Source organism: Syngnathoides biaculeatus, chromosome 13 (genome assembly GCF_019802595.1).
Source record: "Syngnathoides biaculeatus isolate LvHL_M chromosome 13, ASM1980259v1, whole genome shotgun sequence".
Classification (NCBI taxonomy): Eukaryota; Metazoa; Chordata; class Actinopteri; order Syngnathiformes; family Syngnathidae; genus Syngnathoides; species Syngnathoides biaculeatus.
This window is the reverse complement of record NC_084652.1, coordinates 24,453,743-24,475,747: the sequence shown is the minus strand read 5'-3', so window position 1 is coordinate 24,475,747 and position 22,005 is coordinate 24,453,743. Positions and strand designations below refer to the sequence as shown.

The following is a 22,005-nucleotide window of genomic DNA, read 5'->3' as shown; positions in this document are numbered from 1 at the left end:
GTGTGACTCATCAACTTTATTTCTCTATAGTTCCCACAGCTCTGAACATCGCCTTTGTTCGTAAAAAGAGGAACTAGCACACTTTTCCTCCATTCTTCAGGCATCTTCTCGCCCGCTAGTATTCTGTTGAAAATGTTGGTTAAAAAACTCCACAGACACCTCTCCAAATTGCTTCCATACCTCCACCGGTATGTCATCAGGACCAACTGTGTTTCCATTTTTCATCCTTTGTAGTGGCTTTTGAACTTCCCCCTTGGTAATAATTGCCACTTCCTGGTCCTTCACACTTGCCTCTTCTACTTTTCCTTCTCTCTCATTTTCTTCATTATCAACTTCTCAAATTATTCTTTCCATCTAATCAGCACACTACTGGAACCAGTCAACACATTTCCATCTCTATCTTTAATCACACAATATCTGCTGCACATCCTTCCCATCTCTATCTCTCTGTCTGGCCAACCTGTAGGGATCTTTTTCTCCTTTTTTTCATATCCAACCTGGTGTATATGTCATCAGATGACTCTTGTTTAGCCTTTGCCACATCTACCTTTGCCCTATGTCACATTTCAATGTATTCCTTTTGCCTTTTCTCAGTCCTCTCACTGTCTCACTTCTTCTTCGCTAATCTCTTTGCTTGTATGACTTCCTGTATTTTGGAGTTCCACTACCGGGTCTCCTTCTTCCCTTTCCTACCAGAAGACACACCAAATACTCTCCTGTCTCTCTCTCTGATCACCTTGGCTGTCGTAGTCCAGCCTTCTGGGAGCTCCTCCTGTCCATCGAGAGCCTGTCTCACCTCTTTCCGGAAGGCCGCACAGCATTCTTCCTTTCTCAACTTCCTCCACCTGGTTCTCTGCTCTACCTTTGTCTTCCTAATTTTCCTACCCACCACCAGAGTCGTCCTACACACCACCATCCTGTGTTGTCGAGCTACACTCTCCCCTACTACTACTTTACAGTCAGTAATTTCCTTCAGATTACATCGTCTCCACAGAATCTAATCCACCTGCGTGCTTCTACCTCCGCTCTTGTAGGTCACTACATGCTCCTGCCTCTTCTGGAAAAAAGTATTCACTACTGCCATTTCCATATTTTTTACAAAGTCCACCACCATCTGCCCCTCAAAGTTTCTTTCCTGGATGTTGTACATACACATCACTTCTTCATCGTCCCTGTTTCCTTCACCAACATGTTGATTACAATATGCACCAATCACAACTCTCTCTCTGTCTGGGATGCTCAGAACTACTTCATCTAGTTCCTTCTAGAATTTCTCTTTCAAGTCTCAGTCATATCCTACCTGTGGGGCATAGTCACTAATCACATTATACATAACCCTCAATTTCATGTTTCAGCATCATCCCTTTATCACCTCCAAGACATTCTTAGCCAGCATTTCCTTTAAAATGACCCCTACTCCATTTCTCTTCCCATCTACTCTATGGTAAAATAATTTAAATCCTCCTCCTAAACTTCTAGCCTTACTACCTTTCCACCAGGTCTCTTGGATGCACAATATTTCAACCTTTCTCCTAATCATCATGTCAACCAACTCCTGACCTTTACCTGTCATAGTCCCAACATTCATCACTACATTCAGTTGTAGGCTCTGTGCCTTCCTCTTCTTTTTCTGTCAACGAAGGTACTTTCCTGCTCTTTTTAGTCTTCAACCCACAGTAGCTGAATTCCCACCGACGCCATGCAGGTTAACAGTGCAGGGGGCTGCCGTTGTTTACCCGGGCCACAACCGATCCAGTATGGGATTCGTTTGATGGCCGCTCATATGTGTTTGCCACAGTTTTACGCCGGATGCCCTTCCTGACGCATCCCTCTGCAATTATCTGGGCTTGCGACTGGCCTACAGATTGGACGAGATTGTGCTCCCCATAGGGTTGCAGATAGTCAAATAAAGACAACCAAATAACCAAAGTCAACACACAAGGTACACAATTCACATACAGTGAAAACAATAAGTATTTTAACACCCTGCCTGATTGCAAGTTCTCCCACTTAGAAATCATGGAGGGGTTTGAAATTTTCATTGTAGGTGCATGTCCACCGTGAGAGAGCTACTCTCAAAAGAAAAATCCAGAAATCACAATTAATGATTTATTAATGATTTGTGTGATTCAGCTGCAAATAAGTATTTGAACACTTGAGAAAACCAATGTTAATGTTTGGTACAGTAGCCTTTATTTGCAATTACAGATGTCAAACCTTTCCTGTAGTTGTTCACCAGGTTTGCACACACTGCAGGAGGGATTTTGGCCCACTCCTCCACACAGATCTTCTCTAGATCAGACAGATTTCTGGGGTGTTGCTGAGAAACACAGGGTTTCAGTTCCCTCCAAAGATTTTCTATTGAGTTTAAGTCTGGAGACTGGCTAGGCCACTCCAGAACGTTGATATGCTTCTTACCGAGCCACTCCTTGGTTTTCCCGGATTTGTGCTTTGGGTCATTGTCATGTGAAAGACTCAGCCATGACCCATATTCAGTGCTCTGACTGATGGAAAGAAGTTGTTCCCCAAAATCTCACAATACATGGCTGCAGTCATCCTCTCCTTACTACAGTGCAGTCGTTCTGTCCTATGTGCATAAAAACACCCCCAAAGCATGATGCTACCACCCCCATGCTTCACAGTAGCGATGGTGTTCTTGGGATGGAACTCATCATTCGTCTTCCTCCAAACACGGTTCGTGGAATTATGACCACAAATTTCCATTTGGGTCTTATCTGACCACAAAACATTCTCCCATGACTCCTCTGTATCATCCAAATGGTCATTGGCAAACTTAAGACGGGCCTTGACGTGCTGGTATAAGCAGGGAACCTTCTGTGCCATGCATGATTTCAAACCATGATGTCTAAGTGTATTACCAACAGTCACCTTGGAAACAGTGGTCCCAGCTCTTTTCAGGTCATTGACCGAGTCCTGTCGTGTAGTCCTGGGCTGATTACTCCCCTGTCTAAGGATCATTGAGAGCCAACGAGGTGATATCTTGCATGGGGCTCCACTCCGATTGAGATTGACCATCATGTTTAGCTTCTTCCATTTTGTAATGATTCGTCCAACAGTGGACCTTTTTTCACCAAGCTGCTTGGCAATTTCTCCAGCGCCCTTTCCAGCCATGTGGAGTTATACAATTTTGTCTCTGGTGTCTTTGGACAGCTCTTTGGTCTTGGCCATGTTACAAGTGTGAGTCTTACTGATTGTATGGGGTGGACAGGTGTCTTTATGCAGCTAACGACCTCACACAGGTGCCTGAGATTCAGGATAATACATGGAGTGGAGGTGGACTTTTAAAGGCGGACTAGCGGGTCTTTGAGCGTCACAATTCTAGCTGATAGACAAGTGTTGAAATACTTATTTGCAGCTGAATCACACAAATAAATCATTAATAAATCATACATTTTGATTTCTGGATTTTATTTTTATTTATTCTCTCACAGCGGACATGCACCTACGATGAAAATTTCATTCCTGTCCATTATTTCTAAGTGGGAGAACTTGCAATATAGCAGGGTCTTCAAATACTTATTTTCTTCACTCTACTACCTAAGATAAGTTAAAGTAAGGGTCTGAACCTATATGAAGATAGAAGAAAAACTAAAAGAGTTTCAAACCACAATGTCCCTGCAGTGTTTCACCCAGCAGGATTGGAGCTAGTTGAAGTTGGGGGTTGTGTCCACTTGTCCAGAGTCCTCTAAATGCTCAGAGTCTTCATTGTAGTCTTCTTCTTTGTGGTCCAATGTAGGCCTCATTAGCGTTAGCTCGTGGCCTATTGTCCATGTTGGCCTCCTCAGCAGTGGAGGCATGGAAAATGATCAATTCAGACTGGATGTCCCCCGTCTCCCATGAGATGTGGGCAGAGGTTTGGCAGGAGGTGGGAGTTGAAATTCCTTTTGACAGTGGATTCTGCCAGACGTTCCCAGGAGACCCTCACAATACGTTGGGGTCTCCCACTTTAGACCGACATCTTCCTCCACTGTTGGCGCCAGCACATCACCAGGTGGTAATCAGTTGACAGAGTTGTCCAAGACATGCAGCTGCAAGTCCGATGACATGACCAAAAATTGTATTATCAAACTGTGGCATAGGTTGGCATGGTGGATAGTGGATGTGTGGACACCCTTATGCTTTAACATGGAGTTCATTATGGTCAAATCATGATTAGCACAGAAGTCCAATGACAGTTTTGTTGTGGTTTTGTTTCGTCCAGTTATTTATCTGCTTTAGACAATGTTGACATTGAGCACTTCCAATGGTGACAAAGTAGCTCCTTTCAACCAGGTATGACATGAACCATTTAAAGACCGTTCCATTTAGTCCTACCCACGTTTCCAACCTGTTCAGCGGTATATTAGGATCTCCCATCTCAAACACCGCACTGAGAATCAACAAGACCAAAATTTACACCTTTCCTGAGTCAGTATTCAACCTTATATCGTTTAGCACATTGATAAGAGCCGATTGTGTCCTGTGATGAGTTTGGAAACCTGATTGAAACTTGTCAAAAAGTCCCTTTAAATTCAGGAAATTGCTGAGTTGATTAAAAATAACAAAAAAATCTTGGGTATGAAAGAGAGACTTGAAATGGATTCATAGCTTGCTAGCATGGAATCATCCAGTGCTCTGTTTTTTAGAAGAGCCTCAAAAGCAGCTACTTTAAAAGCTATAGGAAACTCGTCAGACTGAAGTGAACAATTCATTATTTTCATCATTTGCTCCTCCGATTGTTTGGATGACCCAAATGAGTCTGTGTGTTTTGTCTCGCCTTGTCTCTTGTTCCTCAGATTGTTTGGGAACAACTGCATCCTTTCATCCTTGATTTTTGTAAACATTTTCTTTTCAGGGTGGTGAATGATGTACACAGTAAAAAATGTTGGCAGCCAATAACTTAACTTATTGTCTATTTATACAGAAACTGTCAGCTTTGTAAAGATGTCCACGCTTCCAAAAAAAATGCAGAAATTGTAAATGAAACTCAGATATTAAAGTGCTCACTTCGCTTAACAACTTATTCAATTGACAGCACCTTGAGAAATGTTCATCTCGAAATCGTACAAGTAGGAGGGGGCCGCCTATAAAAGCCTCAGCATCCAAACATTGGACTTTAGGTAATCTCACTACCTCTGATTGCTTCTTGAGAACATTCAGGGCACCTGTGTGTACAACGACAGATTTCACAGTTGGGTGCCGACCAGTGATCTCCAGGATTTTTTGAGCGATATCAGACACAGTGGCATTCGTAAAACACAGTAGAGAAGGGATGCATTCAGACGGCTCATCTTGTTCCTGATACCAGGCTTGAGCTAATTAACTGGCCACACTCACATAATGATGAAGCAACTGATTATCTACAAAAAAAGAAAAATACAGTCCCACAGCTTTAAAAGTATCCAGGAGTTGGTTTCAACATTTTTTTGAAGACAAGCTTTTTCTGCAAGAAAAAATGTCAACAAAGGAAAAGCTAGCGGAGCAAGGGGAAAAAAGCGTCAAATTGGGTGCCTTCATTAAAAGAGTAAACAAAAGGTATCAAATGTCATTCCTTCATTGGATCATTGAAAAATGACATTTTGTTTTCCTCAACAAGAACATTTAATTGTTTTCGGACCTCCTCCACTTGACATACAGTAGTTTCATTTAATTAGTCCAGAGTGTATAGTTCACATCCTAAAATTACTGTTACAATTAACAAATGTTGAGTTAAAGTGAATTTATATTTGGTGGGTAGATATATTTTAGCAAGAAAAGTGTCAAAAGATGTGTTAAGAAATGGAATGTAATGGAAACTGGAATAGCTCATATCATTTGAAACTTTTGGGCAAAAAATTCTACACTGTACAAAATTATGCTTAACATCTCTTTGCTAGTTAACAGCATCCTTTGAAAAGGTTTCTCAAAATGTTCTTTTTTTTTTGCCAAAATTAAGGGATTAGATGACGCATATGACTAATCTCCAAAATATAAAAAGCAATGACAATTTGGAATGCGGTTGTTGTCTTTCAGGTCTTCCAACAGGGTGTACACAGCATTCCATCATTTGTTTGATACAGTTTTTACACCTGTTTCAACAAATAAAAATTCACTTTGAGAACAATTGAATAATATTTGCCCAACAGTACATGTATGAATGTATGTAACCATTTAGAAACTGTGTGGACAGCAAAAAGTGTACTTAAACAAGGGCGGGCTCCAACTTCGAGGTTATTCTTTCCACTGTCCATGCTATAACTTAAAGAGAATGAAGTGGAGATTGAAGCATGTGGGACTTATTAAAAACAATTTCACAGCCCTCCAATCAGATTGCTGTGGCACGATTATCCTCTCTTGACATAGCAACAGGGCTGTCTCTCTGCCAATCATTTCGTAAACTGGCTTAGTTCGGATGGGGACATCGAAACCTGTGCAGCAACATCCATTTTAGATTATTTAACACGCAGTAAAGTGAATAATGGTGGAAATCAGGTTCTTTGTTCTGTCACTTGCTAAAATGATCATCCTGTACAAATGTCTGTGTAGACAGGTGGATGATACCACGTGGGATGAATATGGGAAATGAGGAATTTCGAACTGTAAATAAACATATGCAAAGTTTAAGTGTTGAAGAATAAAACATTCCTTTCTTGATTTCTGCCTGTGAAGAGTGTCTTCTGAGGTTTGATGCCAATAGGATGGCTGTAACTATGACAATATACAGTACTTCAGAGAATAAAACAATACATGTGGTGTATGTGGTGTGTTTAAAAAAAAAAAAAGATCAAAATGTTTAAGAAAAATGGTAAGTTGCATTGTGTGATTAAAGTCTGAAGCGCTAAAATGTGGAAAAACAATGTGTTCAATGGCTGAAGAATATATTTCATTAAAAAAAAAATCCAGTTATAAGAAGTATCGAAACTTTTTTGGTAGTTATGGATGTTTTGTAAATTTTTATTTGAATCTAATGCAAAACAAACTCCCCAAATTTATTTAATAAAGTGCACTGTGGTCATTTTGATGGTAATTTTTTTTTTGGATTCCATGGATTCATTCATATAATAGATTTTTAATTATTCATCGTTTTATTTTCACCTTTAGTTTATTGGTTAGGGCTCTTCAAAATATAACCATGGTTCTTAAAGTTATTGTTGGCCAGTCTTAGATTTAGGTTGAGTTGGAGAGCATCAGATGAAAAGCAGGTAGGTTGAGTTGAAAAGCAGGATGACCTGAGATAGGGGAAAACCGGTAAGGTGAGGCAGGACTCCTGCTGAATCTATCCATCCATTTTCTTGCCCGCTTATCCTCACGAGGGACACGGGAGTGCTACAGCCTATCCCAGCTGTCATCGGGCAGGAGGCAGGGTACACTGAACTGGTTGCCAACCGTAAAAACACTAAATGTAAAATCTTCTTTGAAACCGTATGGTACATGGACATATTGTACAGCGCCAGAACTCCAATACAGTAGGTTTATTCTCAGACCTTTTCTCAACATTTTTTCTATATCCTTCAACTCTGTTTCTTTTATTTTTGTAAATAAATACTTTTTGATTCAGCAGGGGCGGCACGGTTGGGAAGCTATAGAGCTTTGGCCTCACAGTTCTAAGGTCCGGGGTTTGAACCCAAGAGTGTGGAGTTTGCACGTTCTCGTGGCTGTGTTGGTTTTCTCCAGGCACTCCAGGTTCCTCCCACTACCCCAAAAAATGCAATTGGATACTAGTCTAAATTGCCCCTCGGTGTGATTGTGAGTGCGTCTGTTTGACTCCATGGGCCCTGGGATTGGCAGAAAATAGATGGATACACACGTACTTTAAATGTATACACACACAGTGCAACACCATTGACCACCCCAATGACTAATGCTGGAAGACTTATTTATTTATGTATTGTGACAGACTGCAAGTGATTAGATGGATCATAGATAGTATTTAAGTTGAATAAGTTTTGCTTCTGGATATATGTCAGCTTTTTAAATGAAGTACATAGTTTGAGCAGAACGGTTACAGACAATAAATATTTAAGTACAAGCATTTCCCTGTGAAATAGATCTACAAACCTAGGTCTTTTTGCCTCATATTTGTCTCGAGTTTTGTTTATGCTTTTCTTTTTCTCATTTTGGGAGAATGATGCTCCTGGAACATGTAGTGCATTACTCTTGCTACTTTTGCTGACAGAGCTTTTTTTTTGCCAAAGCCGTAATGTTTTAGGAAGAGAAAGTGGTCATATACAGTATCTCACATTTTTTCCTATGTTGATGCGCATCGACATAAAATCCACATTAATCCCACTGCACACCGAGCGAACCAAATTCAACACTTGAGCAGTGTGTGATGGTCGACAATTTCCTTTTGTGAGCAGTCGGGGGTTAGCCATCAGTTTAAGTATTGTAGTAGATGTAATCAAAATGATTTCACACACACACAATAAATACAGAGTCTAATATGGCGATCGCGAGCAAACTCGAGACCAAGCCTAGTCTGTGGGTCCAAGCTTTCTAACACAAGGTAGGAGCAATTGACTCACAAGAAGTGGGTCGACAAATTCTCAAGTGTCATTGAAGGTGAACAAAATGCAGATGTGGGTAGAGTATCCAAATATCTCAACTAAGAGTATTGTTACTTTACCAAGAGTATTGTTACTTTAAAATAATATAATTCAAGTAAAAGTAAAATGTCGTCCTCTAAATAATTACTCGAGTCACAGGTAAAAATACTCAGTGAAAAAATATACTCAGGTACTGAGTAACTGGTGAGTCTTCTTTTTCTTTCAGTTTGTCCCATTAGGGATCGCCACAGCGTGTCATATTTTTCCATCTAAGCCTATCTTTTGCATCCTTTTCTCGAACACTCACAGTCCTCATGTCCTCCCTCGCAACATCCATCAACCTTTTCTTTGGTCTTCCTGTTGCTCTTTTGGCTGGCAGCTTCATCCTCAGCACCCTTCTACCAATATAGTCACTCTCTCACCTCTGAACATGTCCAAACCATCTAAAGTCTGCTCTCTCTAATGTTGTCTCCAAAACATCCAACTTTGACTGTCCCTCTAATGAGCTCCTTTCTAATCCTATACAACCTGTTCACACCAAGCAGGAACCTCAACATCTTCATTTCTGCTACCTCCAGTTCTGATTCCTGTTGTTTCTTCAGTGCCACTGTCTCTAATCCGTACATCATGACCGGCCTCACCACTGTATTCTAAACTTTGCCTTTCATCCTGGTGGAGACTCCTCTGTCACGTAGAACACCAGACGCCTTCCGCCAACTGTTCCATCCCGCTTGTACCCGTTCCTTCACTTCCTTACCACACTCACCATTGCTCTGTACTGTTGACCCCAAGTATTTGAAGTCATCCACCCCATCATCTCTTCTCCCCGGGGCTTCACTCTTCCTCCTCCGCCCCTCTCATTCATGCACATATATTCTGTTTTACTTCGGCTAATCTTCATTCCTCTCCTTTCCAGTGCGTGCTTCCATCTTTCTAATTGTTCCTCCGCCTGCTCCATGCATTCACTGCAGATCACAGTATCATCAGCGAACATCATGGTTCAAGGGGATTACAGTCTAACCTCGTCTGTCAGCCTATCCATTACTACCTCAAACAGGAAGGGGCTCAGCGCGGATCCCTGATGCAGTCCCACCTCCACCTTAAATTCTTGTGACATACCTACGGCACATCTCACCGCTGTTCTGCTGCCCTCATACATGTCCTGTACTATTGTAACATATTTCTCAGCAACACCAGACTTGCGCATGCAGTACCACAGTTCCTCTCTTGGTACTCTGTCATAGGCTTTTTCTAGGTCTACAAAGACACAATGTAGCCATACTGTTGTCGCAGATACTTACTTCTGTCCTGAGTATAGCTTCCAGGACTCTTTCCCATAATTTCATTGTGTGGCTCATCATCTTTATTCCTCTGTAGTTTCCGCAGTTTTGAACATCTTAAAAATGGGGACTAGCACATGTTTCCTCCATTGTTCTGGCATCTTCTCGCCCGCTGGTATTCTGTTGAATAAGTTGGTCAAAAACTCCACAGCCACCTCTCCAAATTGCTTCCATACCTCCACTGGTAGGTCATCAGGACCAACTGTCTTTCCATTTTTCATTATTTTCAGTTCCTTTCTAACTTCTCCCTAACTGATCAATGCCACTTCCCGGTCATTCACGCTTGCCTCTTCTACTCTACCTTCTCTCCCATTTGCTTCATTCATTAGCTTCTCAAAGTACTCTTTCCATCTACTAAACACACTACTGGTAACATAATTCCATCACTTTCCTTAAATTGTGACTGTCATGAAATGGATGATTTTTGGAATATTATTAATGAAAAACCCACAGCCAATCTGCTCCCATGTGTTTTTTCACCACAAAACATGATTTTGACGTATACAGTGTTAAATAATCATCCATATGTTCTCATTTTCTTCAAACTGTAGTGGGTTACACATCACCACCAAGCTTGTACCTTTGAACTCACTGTCTTGATGTAATCAATCTAATTTGTTAATACCTTTAAACTCACTGTCTTGATGTAATCACTCTAACTTTATGTAATCAATTTAACGGATGAAAACAATCAAACAGTCTGACACGTCTTAGTTTATGTGTCGCAAGCCTTCAATGGTTGTGACACACTCACACACACACACATCATGTCATTCACTGAATAAAAGGAAGCTGCAAGGAGACACAAGTTGGAGTTGGTTGGAAGCAGGGAAGTCCTGTCGCTCCCCTTGCAGCAAGTAAAACTTGAAGCCTTGTCTGTTCGGCTTCTTTTAATAGAGTCAAGCTTTTAACCTGACATTTGGTCCTTTGAGCCGGATCCCAACACACCACCGCCCATTGAGGAGGGAGAAGACACACCGAAGTCTGTCAACAGCCAGGAGCATTTAGCTGTTCCTGAAGAAAAGCCCTGGTGGGACGTGAATTCGCGGCCAGGCCGGTGTTAGAGTCCAATCTCCCCTCGGTGGACGAAGGTCGACGGGATCACGAACAACTGGCGTCCAGACAACGCGTGAACCGGTAAGTGAAGGTTACTCCGCCAGAAGGAGGTTGAAGGCTACTCCGCCGGAAGGAGGTTGAAGGTTACTCCGCGAAAAGGAGGTTGAAGGCTACTCCGCCAGAAGGACGTTTTAAGGTTACTCCACCTTTAAAGAGGTTATTTATTAGGATCCATAAATGTGTGAGTGAGTGAATGTAAGTGTGAATGCCATTACTTGTGGAATCATAGGTCACGGATGGAAACCTAACGGTGCTAACAGAAGACCGTGTTCCGGTGAAGTACACAAGGTAGTGGATTAGGACTTGGGTCCCAAAAAGGACAAGTAGTCTGTACGGGAAAAATGTAGAAAACATAATGGGGAGCGGGAACAGTAAGTCTGCCCTAGAGAGCTATTTAAAATTTATGGAACAATGTTTACCGGGCAGCACGATGTTTCTTAAAAAATGGAAAAGAAAACATGGTTTTAATGTCAAATTAACAGTTGAACGATGCAGCTCGTTGGTAGAAAGATTGATGGCAAGTGTCGCAGGAAAAAAAAAGAAAAGCCAAGATTAAGAAAGACCTACAACTCAGGATGGCAAGAGCTTGGTTAGCACAGGCAAAAAAGAAAAAGGCAGGAGAGACAGCTGAAGTAATCCAAGCAGCGGCTGTAATAAGGCCAGATGAAGAAACTACAGCTACAACAGTTCATGAACAGGCTAAGGAAAGAGAGAGAAAGAAAGAAAGCCGTAGGAAGGAACAAGAAGGAAAAGAGAAAGGAAAAAAGCAGAGAGAAAAAGAGGAGGAATATGAGTTTGATAAATATGGAGATACAGCAACAAAGCCTTTGTCACCCAAGGTCACAAGAAGAGGTACTAAACATGGAAGAACTGACATTTATCCATGTTTGACAAAGAACAAAAGGAAATATGGAATAAAAGGGCCAGAAATAGACCCACCTACTGTACAAAATTATCCCCTAATTGAGGTAGCAAATCCACATTTTGGGGTATGAGGTGATGCAGAGAGAACACTCAGGGTTTATCGACCGTGGACTGAGGTTGAATGTACTGAAGCATGTAAGAGCTTAGGAGATGTCAAAACAGATGCAGAAGGTTTTGTAGCCAGACACAGACAGTTGAGGGACTCATATCACCTGAATGGATTAGAACTTGAAACAACGCTCAGGAAGTGCCTCACATATGATTGGGCAAGAGTTAGAGGAGATTATACAGGCAGAAATGCTCAAGAAGGAGTTCTACCCCATACAGATGATGCCCTGCGAGGACAAATAGATGCAGTCTACCAAAGGATGTCAACACTGTTTAGACCAATCCCTGATTTCAATAAGATAGCACAGTGTAAACAGAAGGAAGATGTCTTTGAGTATAGGCATAGATTAGAAGAGACCTTCAAGAAACACAGCGGAATGACAGAAGATGGGGACGATAACAACCCCTATCAGAGACAGCTCAAACAAGCCCTTATGTCAGGCCTTGAACCAAAGTTGTCGGATTTTATCAGAAAACATAATGTTAATCATGCAACATGCCCACTAACTGAGTGTATGAACTGGGCTTAGCATGCTCAGATACTAACTAAGAAAAAGAAAACTACTGTACCAGTAAATACATTCTTCTTAAATGAACCAACGGAAACTGGAGTACTCTACATAGGCCCTTCAGGGCATAGAGGAAGGGATAGAGGACATGGACAGATGCGAGGACGTAGGTGGGGTCAGTCAAACACAAGAAGATACACAGAGTGTTGGAAGTGCGGCGAACTGGGACATATAGCTCGAGATTGCAAATCAGGCAGAGGCTACCCAGCTGAATACGAAAAACCCCCTGCGCACAACCCCACACAAGGATGATGCCAGGAAGTGCAGAAGCTACATGCAGTAGAGGCCATCTGCACAATAGACACAACGAATGCAGAAATACTGTTCAACGATTCATCTACTCAGCTCAAGCCAATGCTTTCTCTACTGGTAAATGGCCAATCTGTTTCATTTTTATGCGATACAGGAGCAGATAAATCTGTACTAAAAGTGAAAGTTCCTGGACTAACTTTATCCTCAGAGAAAGTTTTTGTAAAATCAGCTAACGGACAGATAAATGCACAGCCTGTGACAACACCATTATGGTTCAAAGCTCAGGAACACTCTAGAGAAGTCGAATGTACAGTTGTGTACGCACCCCATTGCCCCAAAAATCTGCTAGGAAGAGACCTGATGCAATTACTTAATGTATCTGTGATTTCACCAGCCACGGAATGGTGGCTACTACAGATCAACAAATTCTCATCCAGGAGAGTTATGGATTTCCCCATTACTACTGGACCTTAGACCTGCCCCAAAATGAAGTAACTGAAGCCTCAACTGAACTACTAAATCTAGTTCAGGTTCATCTAAACGCTCCTTACGACATGCATAATCCTAACGATCTTCATGTTACACTCAGGTATAAAATGTCACCTGGACCAGATCCACCTTATGACTAGCGAATACACAAACTCGGACCGCAAAGAGTAACTCTTAAAATGCTCTATGTAGATAAAAATGGCAATTCTGGGTGCAGTGTCTTAGTTCCTGAAAAGGTGCAGGAAGTTTCCAGAGGAAGAACAGAACCCCACATGTCCCTCACCAAGGCAAAGTATCAATCTAGGGAAGAAATTGGTCATGTTGTATCAAAGGGAGAGAGAATTACAACTTGTAAAACTACAGGCGATGGGTGGGACATTGATCTCAGTGGTACAATGTACTGAAAGCACATGGGGTGGGTAATCCATCTCACTCCACAATCACATCTCAATGAATCAGATGACACATGATTAGTAATGACAGCACCAATGCACTCAGATCGAGAAACCTTACCAACACACTTGTGGTCACAATGGAAAACTGATGTAGGTCTAATGACAACAGCTACCCCCGTATTTATAAAGCCCAAAAATGATTACCAACCCAGGATTAAGCAATATCCCCTAAAACCAGATGCAATTGAAGGCATAGGTAAAGTCATAAAAGAAATGATTCAGGCAGGCATTCTCATTGAAGACCCAAACGCTATGTGTAATACACCTATTTTTCCAGTACAAAAAGCAGACGGCAGTTGGAGATTAGTACAGGACCTAAGAGCAGTAAATTCAGCTGTGGAAAGCAGGGCCCCAAATGTGCCAGACCCACACACTCTCCTGAACCACTTAAAACCAAATCAGAAGTTTTTCACTGTAGTGGACTTGAGAAATGCTCTTTTCTCCATCCCTGTAGCCCCAGAATCACGCGTGTGGTTTGGTTTCACATACCACAGCAAGAAGTACCCTTACACTCGTCTACCCTAGGGGTTCTGTGATAGCCCCACTATTTTCTCTGCAGCAATCCAGAACTGTTTAGCAGGCTTCACCGTGCCCCCACACTCGCAATTGCTTGTGTATGTGGATGACATCCTTGTATCAGCAGACACAGAAGACCATTGTAAAGAAACTTCCCTTGAATTACTTAGACATTTAGCAAAAACAGGAAACAAAGTCTCACTGCAGAAACTACAATATGTTCAGAGAGAAGTGAAATTCCTAGGCCATCTGATCAGTGGAGATGGGAAGCGTATGAGTGAAGATAGGAAAGAAGCGATACTAACTGCTCCGAAACCACAAACCAAAAAGCAATTGATGGAGTTTTTGGGCTTGTGCAACTACTGTAGACTCTGGGTCCCAAACTATGCAGAAATAACTCAACCACTGTTAGACTTGATGTACACTACCCCTTTAGCCATGGCAGATAAATTCTCTTGGTCAACTGAAGCTGAAAATGCATTCACCCAAATTAAGCAAATCATGACGGACTCCACAGTGTTAAATCTCCCAGATTATTTTAAATCCTTTACACAAACAGTAGACTGCAAAGGCTGTTATATGACATCACTCTTATCACAGAAACATGGTGATAGAATGAGACCTGTGGCTTTTTACTCTAAACGTCTTGATCCAGTTTCATGCGCACTACCTCCTTGCGTTCGTGCTGTTTGTGCCGCATCTCTTGCAGTACAAGCCTCTGCGGAATTAATTTTATTCCATCCTTTGACACTGTTGGTTCCCCATGAAGTTGAAGTACTGCTGCTGCAAACCAAAATGAATTTTCTTTCACCCGCCAGACACTTGTCTTTGGTCTCTACTCTATTATCACAACCCCAGCTAATGGTTAAACGATGTACTAATTTAAACTCGTCCACTTTAATTCCTACCAATAATGATGGTTCTCCACATAATTGTCAAGCGCTAACAGAGCAAGATTACAAGCCCCGGCATCATTTAAAGGATACGCCATTGAACGAGGGAGAACTTTTGTGTGTGGATGGCTCTTGCTTTAAAGATATTCACGGGAAAACTTTAACAGGATACGCGATTGTTTCAAGCACAGATGTTATTCAGGCGGGACAGCTCCCACCCACATACTTAGCACAAGCTGCAGAAGTACTGGCTCTTACTCAAGCATATAAATTGGCACAAGGACGTTGTCTCACCGTTTACACCGATAGCCAATAGGCCTTCTCTACTGTACATTACTGCGCAGCCCAATGGCAGCGTAGAGGAATGTTGACATCTACTGGTAAACAAAACTTTACTTTCACAACTATTAGATCCTGTACTTCTCCCTACTCGATTGGCGTTATGTAAATGCACAGCACACACCTCAAAACAGGATGCTGTCTCCCTGGGAAACGCGTTCGCTGATAAAATTGCCAAGGAGGCAGCAACAAGAAAATATGGCACACAGATTCTGACACAGTCACACGCCCCCAAACCCCCTATTGATTTATCAGTTCTACAAGACATGCAAAAACATGCTCCTCAAAGTGAAATCCAGTTATGGCTTACAGAAAAAGCTGAATTAAAAGATAACATTTACATAATTAATGGTAAACCTGTATTACCAAAAAAATTGTTTAAAACAGCAGCAATTTTGAGTCATGGGCCTTCCCATGTCTCAACAGGAGGGATGGTAGCTATTGTACACAGACATTTTCATATCTTTGGATTCAATTCTTATTCAAAAAATGTTTGTAGATCATGTGTTATTTGCTGCAAACACAATACTCAACGAAACTGCAGACCGAAGAGAGGGCAGTTTCCCCAAGCTAGGCATCCTTTCCGGTTTCTACACATGGATTTTATTGAGTTAAACAAAGTTCAACATTACAAATATTGTTTAGTAGTGATCTCTCCCTTCTCTAAATGGGTCGAGATTTTTCCATGTACCAGTGCTGATGCTATCACTGTTGCAAAGGTCTTGTGTAAATATATTATTCTTTCTCATGGCATCCCAGAAAACTTTACAGCGACAATGGGTCGCACTTTGTGAATGAAATAATCAGTAAAGTAGCTGCAAATCTAGAAATAAGGTTGAAAAATCATTGCTCCTATCACCCACACAGTGCAGGGTTAGTGGAACAAACTCATGGGACAGTGAAGTCTCGATTAAGGAAAACCATGGAACATACAGGGAGACCTTGGACAGAATGTTAACATTTAGTAAAACTTTATATGAGAATAACCCCAACAGATAAGGGACTGACCCCATTTGAAATAGTATACGGTAGAACATTTAGACTGCCCATGGTAGAGCAGCCGGTTCAGCAGTCGGAAGAAGAAAATACTTTAGCCGACTGGATGAAAGAGATGCTAAAAAATAAAACTGTCAAAGAACCAAATGATCTGCCGCCTTCTCTACCTTCTTCACAGGTGCCGTTGGTGTCCAATGGTGATTAGGTCCTGACAAAGGTCATCAAGAGGAAATGTTGGTCCTCACCTCGCTGGGAAGGTCCTTACCAGGTCCTGCTGACCACTCCCACGGCAATAAAGATAGCAGAGCATCCCACATGGATACACCTGTCCCATTGCAAGCCTGTGGCCCCCTTTTCGTCCAACGTCGAGTAGCGGTGGAAGTCCGGCAATGGACACTAACACTTGGTACTCATATGTGTAGATGGTAGCAAACATTCATAATAAATCGAATTGTTACGTATGCTCTATCATGCCAAAATCATCTTCTCAGGTAACCCTGCGTGCACAACCAATGATAGCTCAACAAGGTAAATGTTTTGCTAGTTATGCTGGAATTGGATACCAACATCCTACTATTAGCCATATCGACAGCAGCAACCCCCAGGAAATAGGCCTAAGAGCTAACTCCTGTGATTCAACCTTCTGGGTCAATGTTAACTTTACTATAATGGGTCTCCCTGTCCCTCACATTGTGAATCTACCCGTTGACTCAATACATCCCAATTGTTATAGCCAAACTAAAGTTAATATACCAATGGGCACCTTACCACATCAGAAATCTAATCAGATGAATGTTCATGGGTTGGGTGCTCCTCTCAACTATACATCCACCTCCAACGGATCTTGCATGGTGGAGGGAGGATGGTGGTTGTGTGGTGACTATGCCTATTTTCATCTTCTTGCAAATTGGACGGGGACATGCCCCCCTATCTTAGTCACAGATCACACAGTTATCATATCGACCACCCATATGTTTAAAACCCCTAAAAGGAAGCGAAGTGTTCAATTCGAACCACATGATTCAGTTTGGGGCTTAGACATCCCAAAAGAATATAAGCATTGGACAGACGGAGAGAAAGTCCTTATGCCACTATTCCCCTGGGTTGGCACTGCTAAAAATACACTCCGTTTAGAAACTGTTGATTATAGAGTCAAAGTATTTGTTAATCAGTCCATCCTAATTGAAGAAGGTCAGAATAGGGAAATAGCCGCCATACGTTTAATGGTTCTACAAAATCGTATAGCCCTGGATTTACTCACAGCATCTATGGGAGGAGTTTGCGTTCTAATTAACACCACATGCTGTACATATATCCCTGATGAGATAAACACCAACGTTTCTGTGGCGATAAAAGCCCTATATAATTTGAGAGATGCAATGAGCAACGATGTCCACCCCCAGATTTTTGATTTTTGGTCTTGGTTCACCTCTGGACCTTGGTATTTTGTTATGTTGAAGTTCTTTGGACCTTTAATTACTGTTCTTGGGTTGTTTTGCCTTTTCACTTTGTGTATAATCCCATGCTTTTAATCCGTGATGGCTAGAGCAATGTCAAATGTTTTTGTGAACTATTCCCTTTTACAACAAGTAGACCCTGATTATATACAGCTACAGCCAAAAGAAAGCATCCGATGCCCCTTTGTCCGCTCGAGTGTAAATGATGAACTTTCTGAAAATGCAACAGCAAGAGGGAAGCTTCTGATGTCCCCACTCGTATTTCCAAAATGATAAACAGGAGGGAAATGTTAAATAATCATCCATATGTTCTCATTTTGTTCAAACTGTACTGGGTTACACATCACCACCAAGCTTGCACCTTTAAACTCAGTCTTGATGTAATCACTCTAACTTGATGTAATCAATTTACCAGATGAAAACAATCAAACAGTCTGACACGTCTTAGTTTATGTGTCGCAAGCCTTCAATTGTTGTGACACACACGCACACACACACACACACACACACACACACACACACACAAAAATCATGTCATTCACGGAATAAAAGGAAGCTGCAAGGAGACACAAGTTGGAGTTGGTTGGAAGCAGGGAAGTCCTGTCGCTCCCCTTGCAGCAAGTAAAACTTGAAGCCTTGTCTGTTCGCCTTCTTTTAATAGAGTCAAGTTTTTAACCTGACATACAGCTTTTTGTAACCCCCGCCATGAAAATCCTCTTGAAGGATTTTTTTTTTTCGAGTAGAAGCAGGAAGTGACGTAAAGGACAGTGGCGCCCCCAAGTGGACTTGTTTGTTTCCATTAGATTTACCTCCGGGAACGTAGCTCGTTGTTCCTTCGTGTTAGCCAAAATGCCGGCTCATTGCATTGCTTGACATTGCTTGAATACTCGGGAGAATGGAATTATCCTTCATAAGTTTGAAAGAGACCCTGTTCATTGTGAAAAATGGAGTGCACGGGTGCAGAGGACGAGAGCTTTGTGGGTTCCAAATCGCAGGTAGGTGTGTATTCAGCTACTAAAAACAATAATAGTTTGGGGCGGACCACGTAATCGGTCTCTCATAACGTAACAAAAGATCCGCGTATGAAATATGTCGATGTGTGCATCAGACGGCGTCGGGCTGCTGCGCGGACGCCGGGGTATCTGAAGAACCCAGCCAACAATGTCTCACTCAGCCTCGTACGCGCAGTAATGCGCCCCGGCTCGATAGTGTTCATTGCTTACTGCGGTGGCTGTGAACAACCCTCTAAAAGCAGCACTCCTCGGCTCCAAAATCAGCCACACCGGCTGAGGCGCCGCGTTCGGCAGTCACAGATTCTGCAAAGGCTGCATGTCGGGCTTTGCGACGGGAGCGGCTCTGAAGAAACCAGCTGAGAATATGTCACTCAGTCGCGTGCGTGCACAAAGCGCCCCGGCTCGACTGTGTTGCTCAGTACTGTGGTGTCTGTGAACAACCCTCTACGGCTCGGCTCTTTCATAAGCCACACCAGCAGGCTGCGATGAGCCCCGATGGTTCATCTCCGCCGCGGAAATGGATCGGACAGGGATGTGGTTTGGCCGTGATCGCATATCATCTGAATATGGCTCGAAACAATAGTGTAATATTGCCCTGAGGGCTCGAAACAATAGTGTAATATTGCCCCGGTAACTTCATTCGCTTGTGTGGTGTTGTCCTTTTCGAAAAGACCTTTGGTGTCAGAAGGGACGTGTTCAATTTCCATATTTAGGGTGCCTCGCGTGTTTTCATTGGCGAATGTCCAGGTGACGTCACGGACAAAGGAGGCAGCGAATATGGCGACCACTTGGATATCATAGAATGACACTTCTGCAACTTTGCGCATGGATAACGTGCTCTGCTCAAATTTATTTTTCCGTATGGACATTGAAGTGAATAATGTTAATGTATTTTTCATTACAATATCTACTTTAGAATGTTTATAGGGACGACACTTGGGCTTTAATCACCTGTACTTGCTGCACCTCCTTTTCATCTCTATCCCTATGTCTGGCCAACCTGTAGAGATCCTTTTCCCCTTCTTTTGTGTCCAACCTGATGTACATGTCGTTATATGCCTCTTATTGAGCCTTCGCAACCTCCACCTTTGCCCTACGATGCATCTCAATGTATTCCTTTCACCTCTCCTCAGTACTCTCCATGTCCCACTTCTTCTTTACTAATCTCTTTCCTTGGATGACTTCCTGTATTTTGAGGTTCCACCGTCAAGACTCCTTCTCCTACTAGAAGACACCCCAAGTACTCTCCTGCCTGCCTCTCTGAATACCTTGGCAGTAGTTTTTCAGTCTTCTGGGTGCTCTTCCTGTCTATCTAGAGCCTGTCACACCTTTTTCCGAAAGGCCACACAACATTCTTCCTTTCTCAACTTCCACCACCTGATTCTCTGCTATACCTTTGTCTTCTTAGTCTTCCTACCCGCAACCTGAGTCATCCTACACACCACCATCCTATGCCGTCAAGATACACTCTCCCCCACCACTACCTTACAATCGGTAACCTCCTTCAGATTACACTGGCTTCACAAAATATAATCCACCTGCGTGTTTCTACCTCTTGTAGGTCACTCTATGTTCCTGTCTCTTCTGGAAACAAGTGTTCACAACTGCCAATTCCATAATTTTTGTGAAGTCCACCACCATCTGTCGCTCAAAGTTCCTTTGCTGAATGAATGATGATACTCCCAAACCGGTTTAAGATTAATGTTATGTTGCCTCCAATATTTAAAATACAGAATTACCTTTTTGGGCACTGTATGGGTTGTTTTCACTGATATCACATTTTTTGCTGAATTACCCATACATCACTGCATGCCGTCATTTAATCTCCCTACCTAACGTCCAACAGTGTTGTAGCCTCCAGAATGCTTTCTGTTACTGTTTGTGTTTTGTTTTTTACGGGTGTCTTGGGACTCAAGTACACAAGAGAGGACTTGCTAACCATCAGAGAGCCTTCTTCTGACTTTTCTTATGTGTTTTTTTTCGACAACTTTTGCCAATTCTCTGAAGCTTTTTCCAGAGTTGCTAGTCGGCCCGCTCTTCAAAGCCTCGCGACGTGATAGCAGGATCATTGAGACCCCACGAGGTGATATCTTGCATGGGGCTCCACTCTGATTGAGATTGACCATCATGTTTAGCTTCTTCCATTTTCTAATGATTGCTCCAACAGTGGACCTTTTTTCACCAAGCTGCTTGGCAATTTCTCCAGCGCCCTTTCCAGCCATGTGGAGTCAATTTTGTCTCTGGTGTCTTTGGACAGCTCTTTGGTCTTGGCCATGTTACAAGTGTGAGTCTTACCGATTGTATGGGGTGGACAGGTGTCTTCATGCAGCTAACAACCTCACACAGGTGCATCTGATTATGGATAATACATGGAATGGAGGTGGACTTTTAAAGGCGGACTAACAGATCTTTGAGGGTCAGGTGTTCAAATACTTATTTGCAGCTGTATCACACAAATAAATCACTAAAAAAAATAATAATACATTGTGATTTCTGGATTTTTCCTTTTAGATTATCTCTCTCAGTGGACATGCACCTACGATGAAAATTTCAGACCCCTCCATGATTTCTAAGTGGGAAAACTTGCAATATATGTTGTTCAATGTTCAAATATTTATTTTCTTCACTGTAGACTCACGGAAATTTGAAGGAGTGAACCCTGTCCACACACTCTCCATTGATGACCATTGGGACCGGGTCGACGCCGCACTTCCGGAAGACCAGAATGATTTTCTTTGTCTTTCTGCTGTTCAGTGTAAGTTTTTTTTGCAGAACACCACTCTTGACAATTTTCCAATCTCGTCTCTGTAGGCAGACATCTCCTTTAGAGATGAGCCCGAACACGGTGGTATCATCAGCAAACTTGATAATGGAGTTGCTGGGATAGGCTGGTATGTAGTCAGATGTGTACAGAGAGTAAAGCAGAGGGCTCAGTACACAGCCTTGGAGAGACCCGGTACTGAGGGTGTCACTGTTAAAGTGAAAACCTGCTACAACATTGCACTTTTTTTGG

General features: G+C 42.3%; 1 protein-coding gene across 1 annotated transcript in view; it reads left to right on the top strand.

The window, feature by feature from the left end:
* Window positions 1-16,801, top strand: part of xkr4 (XK related 4) — a 64,729-nt gene extending 47,928 nt beyond the window's left edge. Inside the window, exon 5 of the mRNA XM_061839243.1 lies at window positions 16,701-16,801. Within this exon, the coding sequence (XP_061695227.1) occupies window positions 16,701-16,727 (27 nt within the window). The 3' untranslated portion in view covers window positions 16,728-16,801. The remainder of the gene's footprint in view (window positions 1-16,700) is intronic.
* The last annotated feature ends 5,204 nt before the right edge of the window (window positions 16,802-22,005 follow it).